This window comes from Saccostrea echinata, unplaced genomic scaffold (genome assembly GCF_033153115.1).
Source record: "Saccostrea echinata isolate AGI-Se365-2 ecotype Australia unplaced genomic scaffold, CSIRO_AGI_Sech_v1 ptg000025l, whole genome shotgun sequence".
NCBI classification, from domain to species: Eukaryota; Metazoa; Mollusca; class Bivalvia; order Ostreida; family Ostreidae; genus Saccostrea; species Saccostrea echinata.
Genome location: NW_026889774.1, coordinates 28,757,075 through 28,775,795, shown reverse-complemented (window position 1 = coordinate 28,775,795; position 18,721 = coordinate 28,757,075). Strand labels below are relative to the sequence as shown.

Below are 18,721 nucleotides of genomic sequence, written 5' to 3'. Positions count from 1 at the left end.
CATTGCTACATAAGTAAGGGAAGTTTACTATTGAAAAATTGAAGTCATCACGTTTATCATAAAGCTTGAAGTAATGAAATACCTTGTAATTTAGCTTGCAAGTTAAAGGATAACATTGTGCTAATTTATATGAAACTTTTGATGGTCAGAGGTTTCGGTTTTTTCTAATATTCCCCTGTGGTGACGTAATTTTGATTTTTTTTTTTACATGCTGACTCCTGTAAATACACCTCAATTAACAAAGTTTGATGATTCTACAATTTATAGTAGAGAATACATAAAACACAGATAAACAGAAAGGATTTAGATCACCATTCCACAAATCGGAATAACTACATTTAGAAACCACGTGATTCTTCATGATGGCTGTTGTTGTTACTACACGGCTCCAGTAGATGTTCTTTCTTAAGATACATATAATATAGAAAGAGAATTAATATTTTCATAGCACTCTTTTATTGACTGAGTAATGAAAGACAGGAACAAGTTTATAATCCTCTCATATTACGTAAATGTTTTGAAAGTTTACATTTGTTTTCACTGCCATCAAACAGTGTATCTCATGAATTGTCTTACTTTGGTTAAAATCATTTCTATTCTAAAAATATTTTCTCATGTACAATTAAATGCTGCAGGAGTAAAGCAAAAATGTGGAATAAGGAATAGTTCTAACATCTCTACACAAAGTACAGTTCATTTTTTTTTTTCGTTCATTGAGAATTTTTTCTTTAAAAAAAGCTGAGACAAGCATTCAATTGTCAATTACTTCAACAAAGCACATGACTTATCATGGAAATACAAAACAATTTTCATGTATTACAAATATAATATACTGTATTAACTACTAGCAGAAATCATGTTCACATGAAGTTTTGATTTCATAAATAGTAAAATATCTTTATATCAAATGTAAAATAGGAGAAACAGCATCCATTCAATAACAGGTTCCCCTTACCTGGCCACATGCTTTATCAAAGCATGTTAGTAAGAGTGCTACAAGACATTCAGTTATACAATTAATTATATCACTGCTGTATTCCACATAAATGTTGTTGCAGTGAATCCATTGACTTTTGCACCAACTATAATAAAAGCATTTAAACCTATATTGGGGAAAAAATAAGTCAACATCAGTTTGCATGAAAACCACTATGTTCCTTCATCAAATTATCCTGGAACATTTGAACACAATTTTTAATAAATAGTCTTTAATCCTTTCATGACTGTTTCTCCTGCTTTTTGTCAACTTCATCCTTTTCCTTGCTAGAGTTATCATTCTTAGTTTGGAACTCTTCAGTCTTTAGAGTCTTTGCTTTGTCTTTTAGTGTTTCCTTTTCCTCTTGAAGCAACTCCTTTTTCACGAGCCTCGTCACCTCTGAAACTTGTGAGGGGTTCAATTTCACATTGTCCTTTCCAAGTAACTCTATCACCTAAACAATAATTGAATGGTTAATTATAAATCTCATACAATATGTACATCAAAAGAGTACAGTCTTAAAACTGTAAAAAGCAATTTCAACTAGACACTATATTAATGTTAGGTAGCCCATATATCAGGGGCACATAATAGTTATGCAGCAAAAACTGTATTCAGGCATTTCACTAAGTTTTCTTAATTATAATTGCTGGTAAGTTTAATCTGTGTTTGAAAATAAATTATATGTACTTTAAAAAAGGCCTAATGAGCAAGCCAGCTAGTTTGTAAATCCTTGTATAATTAGCAAGAATTGGGAATCTCCTATCGTAAAAAGACACCCCCCCCCCAAAAAAAAACTCTAAAATCCCTTAAAAATCTTTAATTTTGAACAATTATGGGAACACTAATTTATAATACAATTAAAATATCACAACATCATGCTTTATAAATTGTATTGCCAGTATCCAGCCCTAATTAAAGTAATACAGACACCTTTAACAGTCAAAACTTAATAACTTATCCAAATTTAAAAACAGTAACATCTTTACCTTGAGTGCATGAACAAGCTCAATCCTTCCATCTCTGTCCTCGTCCAGCACCTGTAGAATTTTCTGTAGCCTCACATCATCCGGAATCTTCTTAATTCTCTTCAGAGCCAGTAACATCTCATTTATACTGATCACAGATTTCCTACAGATACAGACAAATTAACATCAGACCCAGTAACAACTCATTTATACTGATCACAGATTTCCTACAGATACAGACAAATTAACATCAGACCCAGTAACATCTCATTTATACTGATCACAGATTTCCTACAGATACAGACAAATTAACATCAGACCCAGTAACAACTCATTTATACTGATCACATATTTCCTACAGATAGACAAATTAACATCAGACCCAGTAACATTGATCACAGATTTCCTACAGATACAAACAAATTAACATCAGACCCAGTAACAACTCATTTATACTGATCACAGATTTCCTACAGATACAGACAAATTAACATCAGACCCAGTAACATCTCATTTATACTGATCACAGATTTCCTACAGATACAGACAAATTAACATCAGACCCAGTAACAACTCATTTATACTGATTACAGATTTCCTACAGATACAGACAAATTAACATCAGACCCAGTAACATCTCATTTATACTGATCAAAGATTTCCTACAGATACAGACAAATTAACATCAGACCCAGTAACATCTCATTTATACTGATTACAGATTTCCTACAGATACAGACAAATTAACATCAGACCCAGTAACAACTCATTTATACTGATCACAGATTTCCTACAGATACAGACAAATTAACATCAGACCCAGTAACAACTCATTTATACTGATCACAGATTTCCTACAGATAGACAAATTAACATCAGACCCAGTAACATTGATCACAGATTTCCTACAGATACAGACAAATTAACATCAGACCCAGTAACAACTCATTTATACTGATCACAGATTTCCTACAGATACAGACAAATTAACATCAGACCCAGTAACAACTCATTTATACTGATCACAGATTTCCTACAGATACAGACAAATTAACATCAGACCCAGTAACAACTCATTTATACTGATCACAGATTTCCTACAGATATAGACAAATTAACATCAGACCCAGTAACAACTCATTTATACTGATCACAGATTTCCTACAGATATAGACAAATTAACATCAGACCCAGTAACATCTCATTTATACTGATCACAGATTTCCTACAGATACAGACAAATTAACATCAGACCCAGTAACATTGATCACAGATTTCCTACAGATACAGACAAATTAACATCAGACCCAGTAACATCTCATTTATACTGATCACAGATTTCCTACAGATACAAACAAATTAACATCAGACCCAGTAACAACTCATTTATACTGATCACAGATTTCCTACAGATATAGACAAATTAACATCAGACCCAGTAACATCTCATTTATACTGATCACAGATTTCCTACAGATACAGACAAATTAACATCAGACCCAGTAACATTGATCACAGATTTCCTTCAGATACAGACAAATTAACATCAGACCCAGTAACATCTCATTTATACTGATCACAGATTTCCTACAGATACAGACAAATTAACATCAGACCCAGTAACATCTCATTTATACTGATCACAGATTTCCTACAGATACAGACAAATTAACATCAGACCCAGTAACAAGTCATTTATACTGATTACAGATTTCCTACAGATACAGACAAATTAACATCAGACCCAGAAACAACTCATTTATATTGATCACAGATTTCCTTCAGATACAGACAAATTAACATCAGACCCAGAAACAACTCATTTATACTGATCACAGATTTCCTACAGATACAGACAAATTAACATCAGACCCAGTAACATCTCATTTATACTGATTACAGATTTCCTACAGATACAGACAAATTAACATCAGACCTAGTAACATTGATCACAGATTTCCTACAGATACAGACAAATTAACATCAGACACAGTAACATCTCATTTATACTGATCACAGATTCATTTATACTGATCACAGATTTCCTACAGATACAGAAAAATTAACATCAGACCCAGTAACAACTCATTTATACTGATCACAGATTTCCTACAGATACAGACAAATTAACATCAGACCTAGTAACATCTCATTTATACTGATCACAGATTTCCTACAGATACAGACAAATTAACATCAGACCCAGTAACAACTCATTTATACTGATCACAGATTTCCTACAGATAGACAAATTAACATCAGACCCAGTAACATTGATCACAGATTTCCTACAGACACAGACAAATTAACATCAGACACAGTAACATCTCATTTATACTGATCACAGATTCATTTATACTGATCACAGATTTCCTACAGATACAGACAAATTAACATCAGACCCAGTAACAACTCATTTATACTGATCACAGATTTCCTACAGATACAGACAAATTAACATCAGACCCAGTAACATCTCATTTATACTGATCACAGATTTCCTACAGATACAGACAAATTAACATCAGACCCAGTAACATCTCATTTATACTGATCACAGATTTCCTACAGATACAGACAAATTAACATCAGACCCAGTAACAACTCATTTATACTGATCACAGATTTCCTACAGATACAGACATATTAACATCAGACCCAGTAACATTTCATTTATACTGATTACAGATTTCCTACAGATACAGACAAATTAACATCAGACCCAGTAACATCTCATTTATACTGATCACAGATTTCCTACAGATACAGACAAATTAACATCAGACCCAGTAACAACTCATTTATACTGATCACAGATTTCCTACAGATACAGACAAATTAACATCAGACCCAGTAACAACTCATTTATACTGATCACAGATTTCCTACAGATACAAACAAATTAACATCAGACCCAGTAACAACTCATTTATACTGATCACAGATTTCCTACAGATACAGACAAATTAACATCAGACCCAGTAACATCTCATTTATACTGATCACAGATTTCCTACAGATACAGACAAATTAACATCAGACCCAGTAACATCTCATTTATACTGATCACAGATTTCCTACAGATACAGACAAATTAACATCAGACCCAGTAACAAGTCATTTATACTGATTACAGATTTCCTACAGATACAGACAAATTAACATCAGACCCAGAAACAACTCATTTATACTGATCACAGATTTCCTTCAGATACAGACAAATTAACATCAGACCCAGAAACAACTCATTTATACTGATCACAGATTTCCTACAGATACAGACAAATTAACATCAGACCCAGTAACATCTCATTTATACTGATTACAGATTTCCTACAGATACAGACAAATTAACATCAGACCCAGTAACATTGATCACAGATTTCCTACAGATACAGACAAATTAACATCAGACCCACTAACATCTCATTTATACTGATCACATATTTCCTACAGATACAGACAAATTAACATCAGACCCAGTAACAACTCATTTATACTGATCACAGATTTCCTACAGACAGACAAATTAACATCAGACCCAGTAACAACTCATTTATACTGATCACAGATTTCCTACAGATAGACAAATTAACGTCAGAGCCAGTAACATTGATCACAGATTTCCTACAGATACAAACAAATTAACATCAGACCCAGTAACAACTCATTTATACTGATCACAGATTTCCTACAGATATAGACAAATTAACATCAGACCCAGTAACATCTCATTTATACTGATCACAGATTTCCTACAGATACAGACAAATTAACATCAGACCCAGTAACATCTCATTTATACTGATCACAGATTTCCTACAAATACAGACAAATTAACATCAGACCTAGTAACATTGATCACAGATTTCCTACAGATACAGACAAATTAACATCAGACACAGTAACATCTCATTTATACTGATCACAGATTCATTTATACTGATCACAGATTTCCTACAGATACAGACAAATTAACATCAGACCCAGTAACATCTCATTTATACTGATCACAGATTTCCTACAGATACAGACAAATTAACATCAGACCTAGTAACATCTCATTTATACTGATCACAGATTTCCTACAGATACAGACATATTAACATCAGACCCAGTAACAACTCATTTATACTGATCACAGATTTCCTACAGATACAGACAAATTAACATCAGACCCAGTAACAACTCATTTATACTGATTACAGATTTCCTACAGATACAGACAAATTAACATCAGACCCAGTAACAACTCATTTATACTGATCACAGATTTCCTACAGATAGACAAATTAACATCAGACCCAGTAACAACTCATTTATACTGATCACAGATTTCCTACAGATACAGACAAATTAACATCAGACCCAGTAACATCTCATTTATACTGATCACAGATTTCCTACAGATACAGACAAATTAACATCAGACCTAGTAACATCTCATTTATACTGATCACAGATTTCCTACAGATACAGACAAATTAACATCAGACCCAGTAACAACTCATTTATACTGATCACAGATTTCCTACAGATACAGACATATTAACATCAGACCCAGTAACAACTCATTTATACTGATCACAGATTTCCTACAGATACAGACAAATTAACATCAGACCCAGTAACAACTCATTTATACTGATTACAGATTTCCTACAGATACAGACAAATTAACATCAGACCCAGTAACATCTCATTTATACTGATCACAGATTTCCTACAGATACAGACAAATTAACATCAGACCCAGTAACAACTCATTTATACTGATCACAGATTTCCTACAGATAGACAAATTAACATCAGACCCAGTAACAACTCATTTATACTGATCACAGATTTCCTACAGATACAGACAAATTAACATCAGACCCAGTAACAAGTCATTTATACTGATCACAGATTTCCTACAAATACAGACAAATTAACATCAGACCTAGTAACATTGATCACAGATTTCCTACAGATACAGACAAATTAACATCAGACCTAGTAACAACTCATTTCTGATCACAGATTCCCTATAAAGAATAGAGTTAACACCTTATCTACTTAATGTTGCGGAAAGCACACATGATACATGTACATCCTTTAATTTGTTTTGACCTCAAATTTAAAACCAAGATACATAGAAACTTTATTCCCTTATTTTCTCTTTTTTTTACTGCAAATTGAGACTCTGAAACAAAGACACTATGACCCTTACTTTTACATTTAACTACAATTGGTGACTAAATTCACAGACATTATGTGCCTTACTTTCTCTTTTTAAGTTCTGAGAGAATCTCCTCCCTCTTTTCTAGATTTGTTTGTAACTCAGGACTTTTCTTAAGTCGGACTTCCCGAGTGTCAATCTCCACCTGAATTTCGTCCTTTTGGTCGTGGAAGTCGTCTATTTGTTTGTCCAGTTTGTCCACAGCACGATTGACCATCTTCCAGAGTTTGCTGGCATTCTTAGAATCCACATCCCCTTCCTTGAGGACAACTGCTTTTAATTCATCTACATCCTACAAAAGAATAGAAGGATCAACTTTTACAAATCTCAGCATGTTTCACATGTATTCAATTTGAACCCTTTCCTTGTATGATTGTACACAGCTGCAGGTTATACATACATCATAATTCAGCAATGCTTATTTTTCTCATTTTTCTTAACCTATTGTGCTTACTAAAAAGATTTACTGCATACTTTTGACAACCTCTCCTCTATATCTGAACACTTTATTCCCACTCACAACCTTACATCATCCATCCTGCTGGGGATAGACTTTGACTTTCAAATGCAAAACCTGGCAGCCCAAAATTAAGAAAGAAAAAATAACTTTGGAATGCTGCAATTACCCTCTGTTTCCTTCACAATAAAATTCACATTTTTTAAATTATTTTCAATAGGATCTTTTTGTGAATTTTGATTTTCAGAGATATCCACTTTACAGAGAAGCATATTGACTGAGCAACGAATTGTGAACAACTCTAAGGAAGATAGTTGCTGCGAAACATGCATATTTTAATGTATGTGATCAAGTGTTCAATTTATTGTTTTATTTATAAACCAATGTAAGCTAGATAATAATACATGTATACATTTTTATCAGAAAAATTCACCTGCCCCGAACGCACAAGTACGTTGAAAGTATCACTTGCCTGAACTGAGAATTTTCTTGCCCAATTGGACAACCTTTAATGTTGATCCCTGCTCCTACCACAATGAATCAACCCCTCACCACAGTGGATCATCCACTTCCTGCAACAGATCTTCCACCTACTACAGTGGATCATCCATCTACTGCACTGGATCATCCACCTGCTACACTGGATCATCCACCTACTACAGTGGATCATCCACCTACCTCTTCACAATCCTCCAGCTCCTCCTCCCTTCCTTCCTTCTCAAGATCCACAGATTTCTCCTTTGCTGCCTCAATCAGTGCGTCTTCTAAATCTTCCAGGTCTTCTGTGGTGATTTCTTCATCCAGGTCCTTCAATTCTACACAAAAAATTAACATCAACATCAAGCATCTTGAATGCAGAATATATAACATACATGTAATTGTTTAACCAGTTTGTACACATTATAAGATATTCTGGAAAGATTTAAACAAGAGGCCCATGGGCCACATCGCTCACCTGAGTAACTTTGGCCATGCTGTTCTTTACCAGATTTCCCCCTTGTAATACTTATTGTGGCCCCGCCCTACCCCCAAAGGTCATGATTTTAATAATTTAGAATCTTCACTACCCAAGGATGCTTCCGCATAAGTTTCAGCTTTTTTGGCCTAGTTGTTCTTGAGAAGAAGATTTTTAAAGATTTTTCCTATATATTTCAATGTAAAACTTGGATTCCCTATTGTGGCCCCGCCCTACCCCTGGGGGTCATGATTTTAACAATTTAGAATCTACACTACCCCAGGATGCTTCCACATAAGTTTCAGTTTTTCTGGCCCAGTTGTTCTTGGGAAGATTTTTAAAGATTTTTCTTACATATTTCAATGTAAAACTTGGATTCCCTATTGTGGCCCCGCCTTACCCCCGGGGGTCATGATTTTAACAATTTAGAATCTACACTATCCCTGGATGCTTCTACATAAGTTTCAGCTTTTCTGGCCCAGTGGTTCTTGAGAAGAACATTTTTAAAGATTTTTCCTATATATTTCAATGTAAAATTTGGATTCCCTATTGTGGCCCCACCCGACCCCCGGGGTCATGATTTGGACAAAATTTGAATGTACACTATCTGAGGATGCTTCCATGTAAATATGATCAATCATGGCTTTGCTGTTCTTGAGAAGAAGATTTTTAAAGATTTTTCCTATATATTCCTATGTAAAACTTTGATCGCCCATTGTGGCCCCACCCGACCCCAGGGGGTCATGATTTGATCAAATTTTAATCTACATTACCTGAGGATGCTTCCATGTAAATATGACCAGACATGGCTTTGCTGTTCTTGAGAAGAAGATTTTTAAAGATTTTTCCTATATATTCCTATGTAAAACTTTGATCGCCCATTGTGGCCCCACCCGACCCCCGGGGGTCATGATTTGAACAAACTTGAATCTACACTACATGAAGATGCTTCCACATAAGTTTCATGTTTTCAAGCACAGTGGTTCTTAAGAAGAAGATTTTTTAATGATGCCATTAATTTTTCACGAATTCTTAATTATCTCCCCTTGAAAAAAGGCGTGGCCCTTCATTTGAACAAACTTGAATTTCCTTTACCCAAGGATACTTTGTGGCAAGTTTGGTTGAAATTGGCCCAGTGGTTCTGGAGAAGAAGTCAAAAATGTGAAAAGTTTACAGACGGACAGACAGACAGACAGACGGACTACAGACAAAATGTGATCAGAAAAGCTCACTTGAGCCTTCGGCTCAGGTGAGCTAAAAACTCCAGGGACCATAATTCATATGCTCCTAGGATAGACATTATAATAGGCATCTAAAGAGGCTATGGGATATTTGCTGATTATATTGCTTTCTACAGAGATATCTGCAAAGCCTACTTGATGGCAGTCTGCCAAGCAATAGATCTATGGGGAGTACAATGCTTACTTGTAAACAGATATTTATCTAACTAAGGAAAGAGATATCTGTCAAACTTATGGTCTGGAACAGTTTATCAAAAGAATTATTTACCCTCTCCAGGCTGGGCTTCCATCATCAATGCCGGATCTGTTTGTGTTTCCGCCGTCATAATGGATTCTGCAGCTATCGCCTCAGCTGTCGCCATGGCCTAAAATAAAATACAATTGTAAAGAAGTTGTCATCTAACTGATCATAACTACATGCTTTAAAGAATCTTGCATTTTTACACAATATTGGGTACTCATTCAGAACAAATCCTTTAAACCAACAATTCCCATGCAAGAAATATCTGAGAGTTTCGCAACCTTCTTTTACTCAGGAATATTTCTTGTCGCAAACCATTTGTGTTTAATCAATTGTGCATTTATGAAAATAAGTTTCCTCAGTCATGGAAAAAATTAGTTTTGAATGGATTTCAACCTGACCAATGGTGCATTAGTAATCACACAGTAAGTAATAGTTAGTTTACAGTCCCCTAACTAACCTTCTGTTCCTCCTCTGTGGGTGTGGGAACCTCTGCTCCTTTCCCTGATTCAGCCACCACCTTCTCCGGCTTTTCTCCCTCCTTAAGATACTCCTTATATTCCTCAAAGAACCTCTTGTGCTCCCTCTTATTTTCCTCACCAAGCTCGCGAATCAACTTCCAGATCTTTAGCACACGTTTCTTCGTAGCCTCTTTGTCATATTCATCCACTCTCTGTTTGAAGTCCGCCAGCTTGCTTTGTAATTTGGCTGCCAGACCTTTGACCCCTGTGGCCGGTTCCTCCACAGGAATTGGCACCTCCTCAGGGGCAGGAGGCACAGGAGGAACCTCTGGAACCTCAGCAACCACCTCAGGAACCACCTCAGGAATTCTTTCTTTCTCCGCCTTCTCTTTCTCTGCTTTCTCCTTCTCTTTCAGAGCCTGGGCTGCAGCAATCTTCTCTTTAGATGTCTACAAGGATTATAATAATTTTAAGTAGAAGTTAAGACAATCTACTACAATCTACTACAATATACACTTCATAATACACTGTATATCTCACACATCTTAGATTTTAGTTATTCCAGTCTCATTTTTAAACAGAAAAACATCCATGTCTAGTGTTGTTAAAGCAAAATATCTATGAAATGATATTTAAATATCTGACTACATAATAATATATTTGACTTTATAATAATTTGTCACTGAATGTAAACAGTGAAACTGTAAATGCATTGAATTCAGCATTTCAAAGAGTGTATCACTTTATATACATGTATGCATATAAATCATATATTATCAATGAGCAAATGAAAGAAATATGCAAGTTTATGCATATTAGCACCTAATCTTGAGCACTGATGACTTATTTTTAGAACTTTCCCCAGTACAAGTTAACCATTTACTGTTCCTTAAAACTTTCCCTGTACAAATTAACCATCAACTTACCATGGTCTCTGGTAGATTGATGATGGACTCCTTCAGTTGTTCTTCAGTTGACAGCGTCTCTGGTAAATACAGTGCCCTGGAAAACAGAAGAAGTGAAGAAGGAATGTTCTTTTCCAGATGGAGGTCCAACCACTGCTGTAACTGGCTCTTCAGGCGAGCTTCAGACACCCCAAGGGCCCGCATCCCCCGCTCACGATTAGCTGCCTGCAGTTCAGGGATGGTGAGGCTGTCAACTCCCTCCTGTTGAATCATCTGGAGAAAGAAAATCATGTGCTTTATTAGATTGTTATATTCAGTAAAGAAGACTCTCTATATTATCTACATAGAGAGACAGTCAACATAATTGATATTACCTCCTCCAAAAAATATTGATAGTCATTTTACTATTCACTGGCAAAGAGAATTTTCCCACAATATTATTGATTTTGACTAGTAGATTGATTTATTGTGATGTAATGATACCGTTGCGACTTCCAAAAAACATAACTTCACCATAAAAAGCTAATAACACAATCATGGCAACTTGAAGATTCGCTAGCACTACAATCTATGTGCAGGATAATGCATTGAATACAGATAAGTTGCTGAATTTCAATGAATGAAGTCAAAATACTATTTTATTGATTTGTTTTGTTTTTCATATAACAAAACAATTAATGACTGGGGTTGAGGACAACGCTGATTATATTAGCCTCCAAGGGATGAAATATTGCCCGACACAGAGCGGAGGGCAATATTTTCATCCCAAGGAGGCTAACATAATCAACGTTGTCCTCAACCCCAGTCTATAATTGTATAACATAGTTACTGGGATACTATCAGTAAATGTATGAAAGATATTTTCATGAATGGCATTGCTCTTTTACAGAATGCATGTTAATTGCATGATAAACATGATAACTTGATGATATATGTTTTTTCATCATCTAATCATACATGTACATGTAAATATATGAATACGAAAAGAATTGAATTTTCAAGTTCCTTTGCCTTATTTCTAATGAGAACGAGAATTTCTGTAAAACTACATATGGCTCAAGTTGTGTTTCATTTTATTAAAAACTTACTTTATCATCTAACTTGAGCCTTTTGAGTTTCATTCTGAGCGAAAACCTGAGAAAGCTGTCCATTCCCATGGGTGGAAGGTCAAGGATTCGACACATGGCCTGCAGCTGTTGTCGATTCAAATTCTCCAAGGTCAACTCGTCCTCGAAGAACTTTGAGTACTTCATGATCTCCTCTGTAGTTGGCTGAATGCCTTTGTTTCGAACCTGTGTGGTTAAACAGTAGTACATTCACATGTAAAACATTGCAAGAAATAAATACATGGACACAATATTGCACATGTATAATTTTTGAGAGGCAAAGAGATTTAACTTGTGATTTCAATACTTTCATATCCAAAATACTTTCACTGCACAGTAAGAAGTATACAAAGATTTCTTTCATGAGAAATGAATAGTTTGCTTGTTTTTCAAGGAAATTTATAATTACAGTAATTTATTCATCACATAACATTGTACCAATAATTACAAGTATGTGCCCTAGTATGACACGATAGTAAATTTTGCCTTTCTAAGCAAGTTCAAGTTATTAAAAAGAGGGATGTATTTACAGATTTTTCTTGTAAGAAAAATGAACAAAGATTATTAAAAGCCTCTTTCTTTGAAAATTTTCCTATACCAATCAAAAAGGTAAACAATTTGATCTGAATACCATTTTATCCTCAATAAACATGATAAATTCATAAATGACTCTTACATTAGCAACAAAATTAGCGAAATCCTCAGCTGTGTCAGTTTTCTTGCTAATTAAAGGGTGATTCTTGATGGTTTCCACCATGTTCTTTGTCATCTCAATCTTTGCCTTTAATACCTTCATTCTCATATCATCTGTCTGTAAAACATAAAAGGCTGAGTAGTTCTACGTCTTTATACATAAAGGTGTAACAATCAACCAGAGCCATAATGCTCACCTAAGCTACTTTACTTCGTCTGTCAGTCTGTCACAAAAACTTTAACTTTGGTCATGACTTTTGAATGAAAAGAGATAGGGTTTTCATATTTCACATACATACATTACCTGTGACAAGACCTTTCTAAATATACTATGATTTTTTGACCCTGTGACCTTGACCTTGCAGTTTGACCTACTTTTCCAAAAATTTTGACACTACTTTAAATTGGTCATAACTTTTGAATGAGAAGAGGTAGGGCTTTCATATTACACTTGTATATTACCTGTGACAAGACCTTTCAACATAGACTATGACTTTTGACTCCCTGACCTTGACCTTGAAGTTTGACCTGCTTTTCGAAAATTTCATCTTTGCTTATAACTTTTGATTATGAAGAGATAGGGCTTTCATATTTTACATATACATAACCTTGATTACCTGTGATAAGACCTTTCTAAATATGCTATGATTTTTTACCCTGTGACCTTGACCTTGAAGTTTGACCTACTTTTCAAAAATTTTAACATTACATGTACTTTAAATTGGTTATAAAATTTGAAAAAGGTAGGGCTTTCATATTAAACAAGTACATTACCTGTGACAAGACCTTTCTAAATTACTATGGTTTTTGACCCCTTGACCTTCAAGTTTAAACTACTTTTTAAAAATTTCATCTTTGCTTATAACTTTTGATTAAGATGGGATAGGGCTTTCATATTTGACATGTACTTACCTGTGGCAAGACCTTTCCAAATATACTATGATTTTTGACCCTTGACCTTGAACTTTGACCAAGACAGTTACAATATGCCATAAATAATGGCATCCCATCCACTAAGAAATGGAAAGCGGGGGACCACAATTCTTTGAATTTGCTTGTTTTGTCCTCTTATTTCAAGTATATACAACTAATATATGATTAAAACAAATACATATAGAAGCTTGGCTCCAAATGTGATAATTTATGATTACATTAATCAGTTAACTGAAAAAAAGCACTAAATTTTGAACACACTAATTTACAGTAAGTTAAAATGATGAACACAAACCTTTTTGGGTTGAAATGTACTGGGAAGGAGGCCCGGGAAGAATTTGATAACAAAAGGAATGGCAAACTCCATAAAAGGAATGACTATCATAATGATCATAGGTAAAATACGGAAAATGTCAAACGTTGAACGAATCACCTGCAAAATAAAGAACAGATAATGTACTGAAATTCCTAAAAAGAATATACAACCATGAATAATAATCAGATTAACAACCATGAATAATAATATAGAGTCCACGAGATCAGGAAATAAAGTCATCGTAAATTACTTTAGAGCCACAATACACCTTGCCTAAGATACATAAACTGAAGATGTTTGATGACTCCAGGTCTTTCAGCGTGTATGATATATGTACATGATTACTGTACGATCACGACATGATTTAACTATATGTTTGCAGCTTTTTATAAAAAAGTGAAGCTACAGATGCATACTTTTGAATCAAGAGCATATAATATGTCCTTAAGCAATGAATCATCACTGCTACTTTTTAGATCAATTTCTATCAAGGAGTGTGTAACACACACTTCACATACATCTCTTCTTATCATTTCAAATTTAAGTCACATATTTTCAATAATATTATGGAGGTTTTGGCGAATATCATGATTATTTCCAGAAAAATAACATTTTCCTGTTTCTGATTCAGTTTTACACATCAAGGCAATTAAATTATGAATAAAACTTGATCATTTACCCATTTAACAAGATTCTCATAGTTTGAACAAAATCAGGGGATTAGGGGGTGCATGTTAATAACAAGGAAAGACAACTCTTGACAGAATTTACACTGTATACCTGTTGGAATTCCCTCCTCTTGAGTGATTTCCTAAAGATAACAACATCAATCATGTATCTTGTGGACATTCTGAATTCTTTAAATAATAACTTGAATCCATGATAATAGTGTTTCAATTCATTCATTATTCTGGTTCCCAAACTCTTCTTAGCTGGTGGTCCCACCTCCTTTGCATTTTCCTTCTGCACTGACGCCTTTGAGGAGGCGCCTGTAGGTGTCTTTTCTCCCTTTGCTCCAGATTCCTTTGGTGAATCTTTGCTTTCAGTTGCTCCCTGATCATTTACACTTTTTATTTCTTTTTTATTCTCGTCTTTGAATAGTAAAGCAGATATGTGATAATTGCGGACATATGGCACATCATTTCCAAGCAGGTCTCTATAGGGAACACGGCGTATGATAAAATTTGTTTTGTAATTATCACAATGTTGAATTAATTGTTTGTTTTCACTTGGTAAGTGCCAGCGTGGCTTATGGGTAAGTTTAGAGTTTAATTTATGACTGGTGTAGTAGTGACGTTTATGTGTACGACTTCCACAGGGTCTGAAAAGAAATGGTTCTTAGTTAACATGTATTGTTCATAAAATCTATCAATAAATTCATCACTGAACATAATGGAGTTAATGTCATAACTCATTTGATGAGTTAATGGTATCCTAAATTTTCATTTTGAATTTTGTAATGTATTTTCCCATTTCATAGGCAAAAGGGGAATTTTATGAATAATTGTAATGAAGAGTATGTAATATAAATTAAAAGTAAAGTTACAATAATTTAAAATAAATTTAATTTGAATGAAAATACTGCTTGGACTGATTTTACCGTGCTTGTGACGTGTGACAACATCCCAATGGTACCAACTTTCTCAGAAGCTCTGTAATAGAGAATTCATTTATTAGTATGTGCATACTATTCATCATGACGTGCTCATTTACTGTATATCATTCATGACTTACATGTATGAGTTGCAAATTTTCAAACACTGACAAATAACACAGATTCAATTAACAGATATATATAGAAAAATTCCTCAGACACAAAAAAAAAACCTTTTTAAACTTTATTTAGAAAATTGTACCTTTGAATTATTATGGAACGGTGTTCCTTAGATGTTAGAAGTATAACTTGTGTTCAAGCTTTTTGCCTCTCTATACTTTGTCTATTAGACATTGTATAGTAATCATACACAGGGCTTTATTGACCTTTTTTGGTACAGGGTCCTCAATCCCCCAAATTTTAAATTAACAAAAAATCAACAGAATTTAGAATTTCTGATATCAATCAGAAATTCTAAATTCTGTTGATTTTTTGTTTATTTTTGTTAAATATTTTATGTTTTTCTGCAGAATAAAGACAGTAAGATTGTAGGCCTTTCATCTGATCACATATTAACCATTTAAGAGGGCTGGGGGTTGTGGCCATTTTCAGACTATATTGATCTCCTTTAGAAGAAGAGCTCCATATAAAGATATACAAAAATGATCAAATTTTAAAACTAAAATGTATGAAATTTTTCTTTACCAAATGATAGTTGAAAGCTTAATATATCATATCTAAAAAATTAAGTTATATTTGATGGTTAATTTGTTGACCCCCCAGCCTCCTTAATTATTATCATTTTATTGAAAATTTGAGAATTTTGATAAAAAATGCAGCAAAAATTTAATTTGCTTGTCATTTGTGAAATTTTAACTTAATTTGGGGGGAAAAAAAGAGACAATTTCCAGATGGGACTGGATCCCTTAACCAGAGCTGGTGGCTTGCATGCAAAGGATATTAAACCGTAATACATCATACTCTAGCTAATATAAAATGTAAAACTTCCAACAGGGCTCTTAAAATCTATCCTGTATTTGAAGTCATAGTCGATTTGTGTATAATATATGTATATGTGTTTTTGCATGCTTCATTTTATTATATATTTGTATTTCTGTAATATTTTTAGCTGTGATAGTCGGTTTAAGAGCTCTTTACAATTCATGTTAATTGTTTAATATGTCTTGTACAAAATGCCAACTTAAAAAAAAATTACTTACTTACTTATCACGTAAATGAGTATGAAAATGCAGATTTTTTCTTACTTAGCACAGCTTTGTAGGCTTGGACAAGATAAACTGGGAAAAGAAAGGGGAAATGGTACTAAAATTTACACTCTAGTATTTTTTGTTAAAATGTCTCTTATTACTTATTGCTTATTTTAGTGCCCATGGCTATTTGATAATCAACAAATTATGTAAATTGTTTTGACATGATAATTCATGTAAATAGTAGTAAGTTTAAAAAGCTGTGTCAAGTATCCTAACTATTATCATTGATTTCTAGGGCTCCATGCTTTATATACTGATTAATGATGAAATTTAGAACTCTTAGTGTAGTTACATAGATTTCTATCCTTCGGCTAAACGTAATGAATTTAATATTGGGTTTGTTTATATGGGCAGTAATACGTGTAGTTATGGTACTGAAACACAAATTGACATGTAAAAATAGTACTTTCGGTTTCCATTGAATACCAGACTCTGGATAATTATTACGCAAGGGGAATTACTAGCAGTGCAATTGACCCCCGAAAATGGTCGTTAACCGGCTAACGGTCAACAAACAGCTGATCTTGTTTTTGGACTTCCATCCTCTTGTCCAATGTGTGCATCACCTAATAAAACTTACCATTTGAGAAAGTTTTTGCTGGGGTGCATATTAGATAACGATATGGCATTGTTTTAGTCCGATTATTCCCTTGATGAAATCATTCTTCTACCCCATTCTCAAAGCATAAATACTTTGGTTCCCTTTATTTAAGTTGAAGGTCGGAGAACCAGCATAATCAGCATTCCGATCCCGATTGATTTCAACAGATAGGGAATGCTATCGGGCACGTAGCAGCTATTAAAATTAGATTTTTATTCTGCTCATGAACGATATGCTAAATTATTAACTATATACTTTCTTTGTATAGATATCGCATTGTAAGTGAGCGAAAGGATTTAATTTTGATTAGATTTGACACTTAGCATTATTTTGAAGGGGGGGGGGGGGGGGAGAGTAGGGCTGTGTCAATATATCGAATATTCAATACGTATCGATTTTCAGGAATGTATCGTATCGAAAAAATAACTTCCAATACGTATCGGACAGGCAGTTTTCCTTATAATTCTGTAAAAAGGTTGGGAATTTCAGTTTCCAAAGATTATTTTTAACTGTTTTGAATTAAAAATGATCAATAATGAAATAAACATTAAGGAGATAGCACATCTTAAATAACTATTACAAAATACATAGACAACTATATTTTAACATTTTATGTTAGACTCACCCAGTTTTTATCAAATTTATGCATTAAATGTCATTTACAAAACATTTGTAAAAGACTAAATAAATAATCCAATATATCGCATATCGCTTTAAAAAATATCGTATCGTATCGTATCGAAATATTTTGCTCAATACACAGCCCTAGGGGAGAGAGACAC

The 18,721-nt window shown here is 34.0% G+C and overlaps 1 protein-coding gene across 1 annotated transcript; it reads right to left on the bottom strand.

Moving 5' to 3' along the window:
- Positions 1-433: 433 nt before the first annotated feature.
- Positions 434-18,063, bottom strand: LOC133192325 (mitochondrial proton/calcium exchanger protein-like). The gene is made up of 13 exons (XM_061328349.1): positions 17,919-18,063; positions 16,074-16,125; positions 15,254-15,794; positions 14,453-14,590; positions 13,208-13,342; positions 12,514-12,717; positions 11,447-11,698; positions 10,520-10,969; positions 10,087-10,183; positions 8,301-8,437; positions 7,210-7,457; positions 1,966-2,107; positions 434-1,430 (listed from the first exon to the last, which is right to left on the bottom strand). Exons 1-13 carry the CDS (start codon positions 17,965-17,967, stop codon positions 1,218-1,220), a joined length of 2,658 nt encoding a protein of 885 aa, XP_061184333.1. The 5' UTR covers positions 17,968-18,063; the 3' UTR covers positions 434-1,217.
- Positions 18,064-18,721: the final 658 nt, after the last annotated feature.

What these genes read in the sequence shown, in the direction of transcription:
- LOC133192325 (XM_061328349.1), bottom strand. Translation starts at nt 17,967, where the DNA reads ATGCCATATCGTTATCTAATATGCACCCCAGCAAAAACTTTCTCAAAT. An exon ending in AGAGGAGGGAATTCCAACAG is followed by an intron (nt 14,591 to 15,253) that starts GTATACAGTGTA and finishes TTTATTTTGCAG; the next exon opens with GTGATTCGTTCAACGTTTGA. An exon ending in GGCTCAAGTTAGATGATAAA is followed by an intron (nt 11,699 to 12,513) that starts GTAAGTTTTTAA and finishes TTCTTTCTCCAG; the next exon opens with ATGATTCAACAGGAGGGAGT.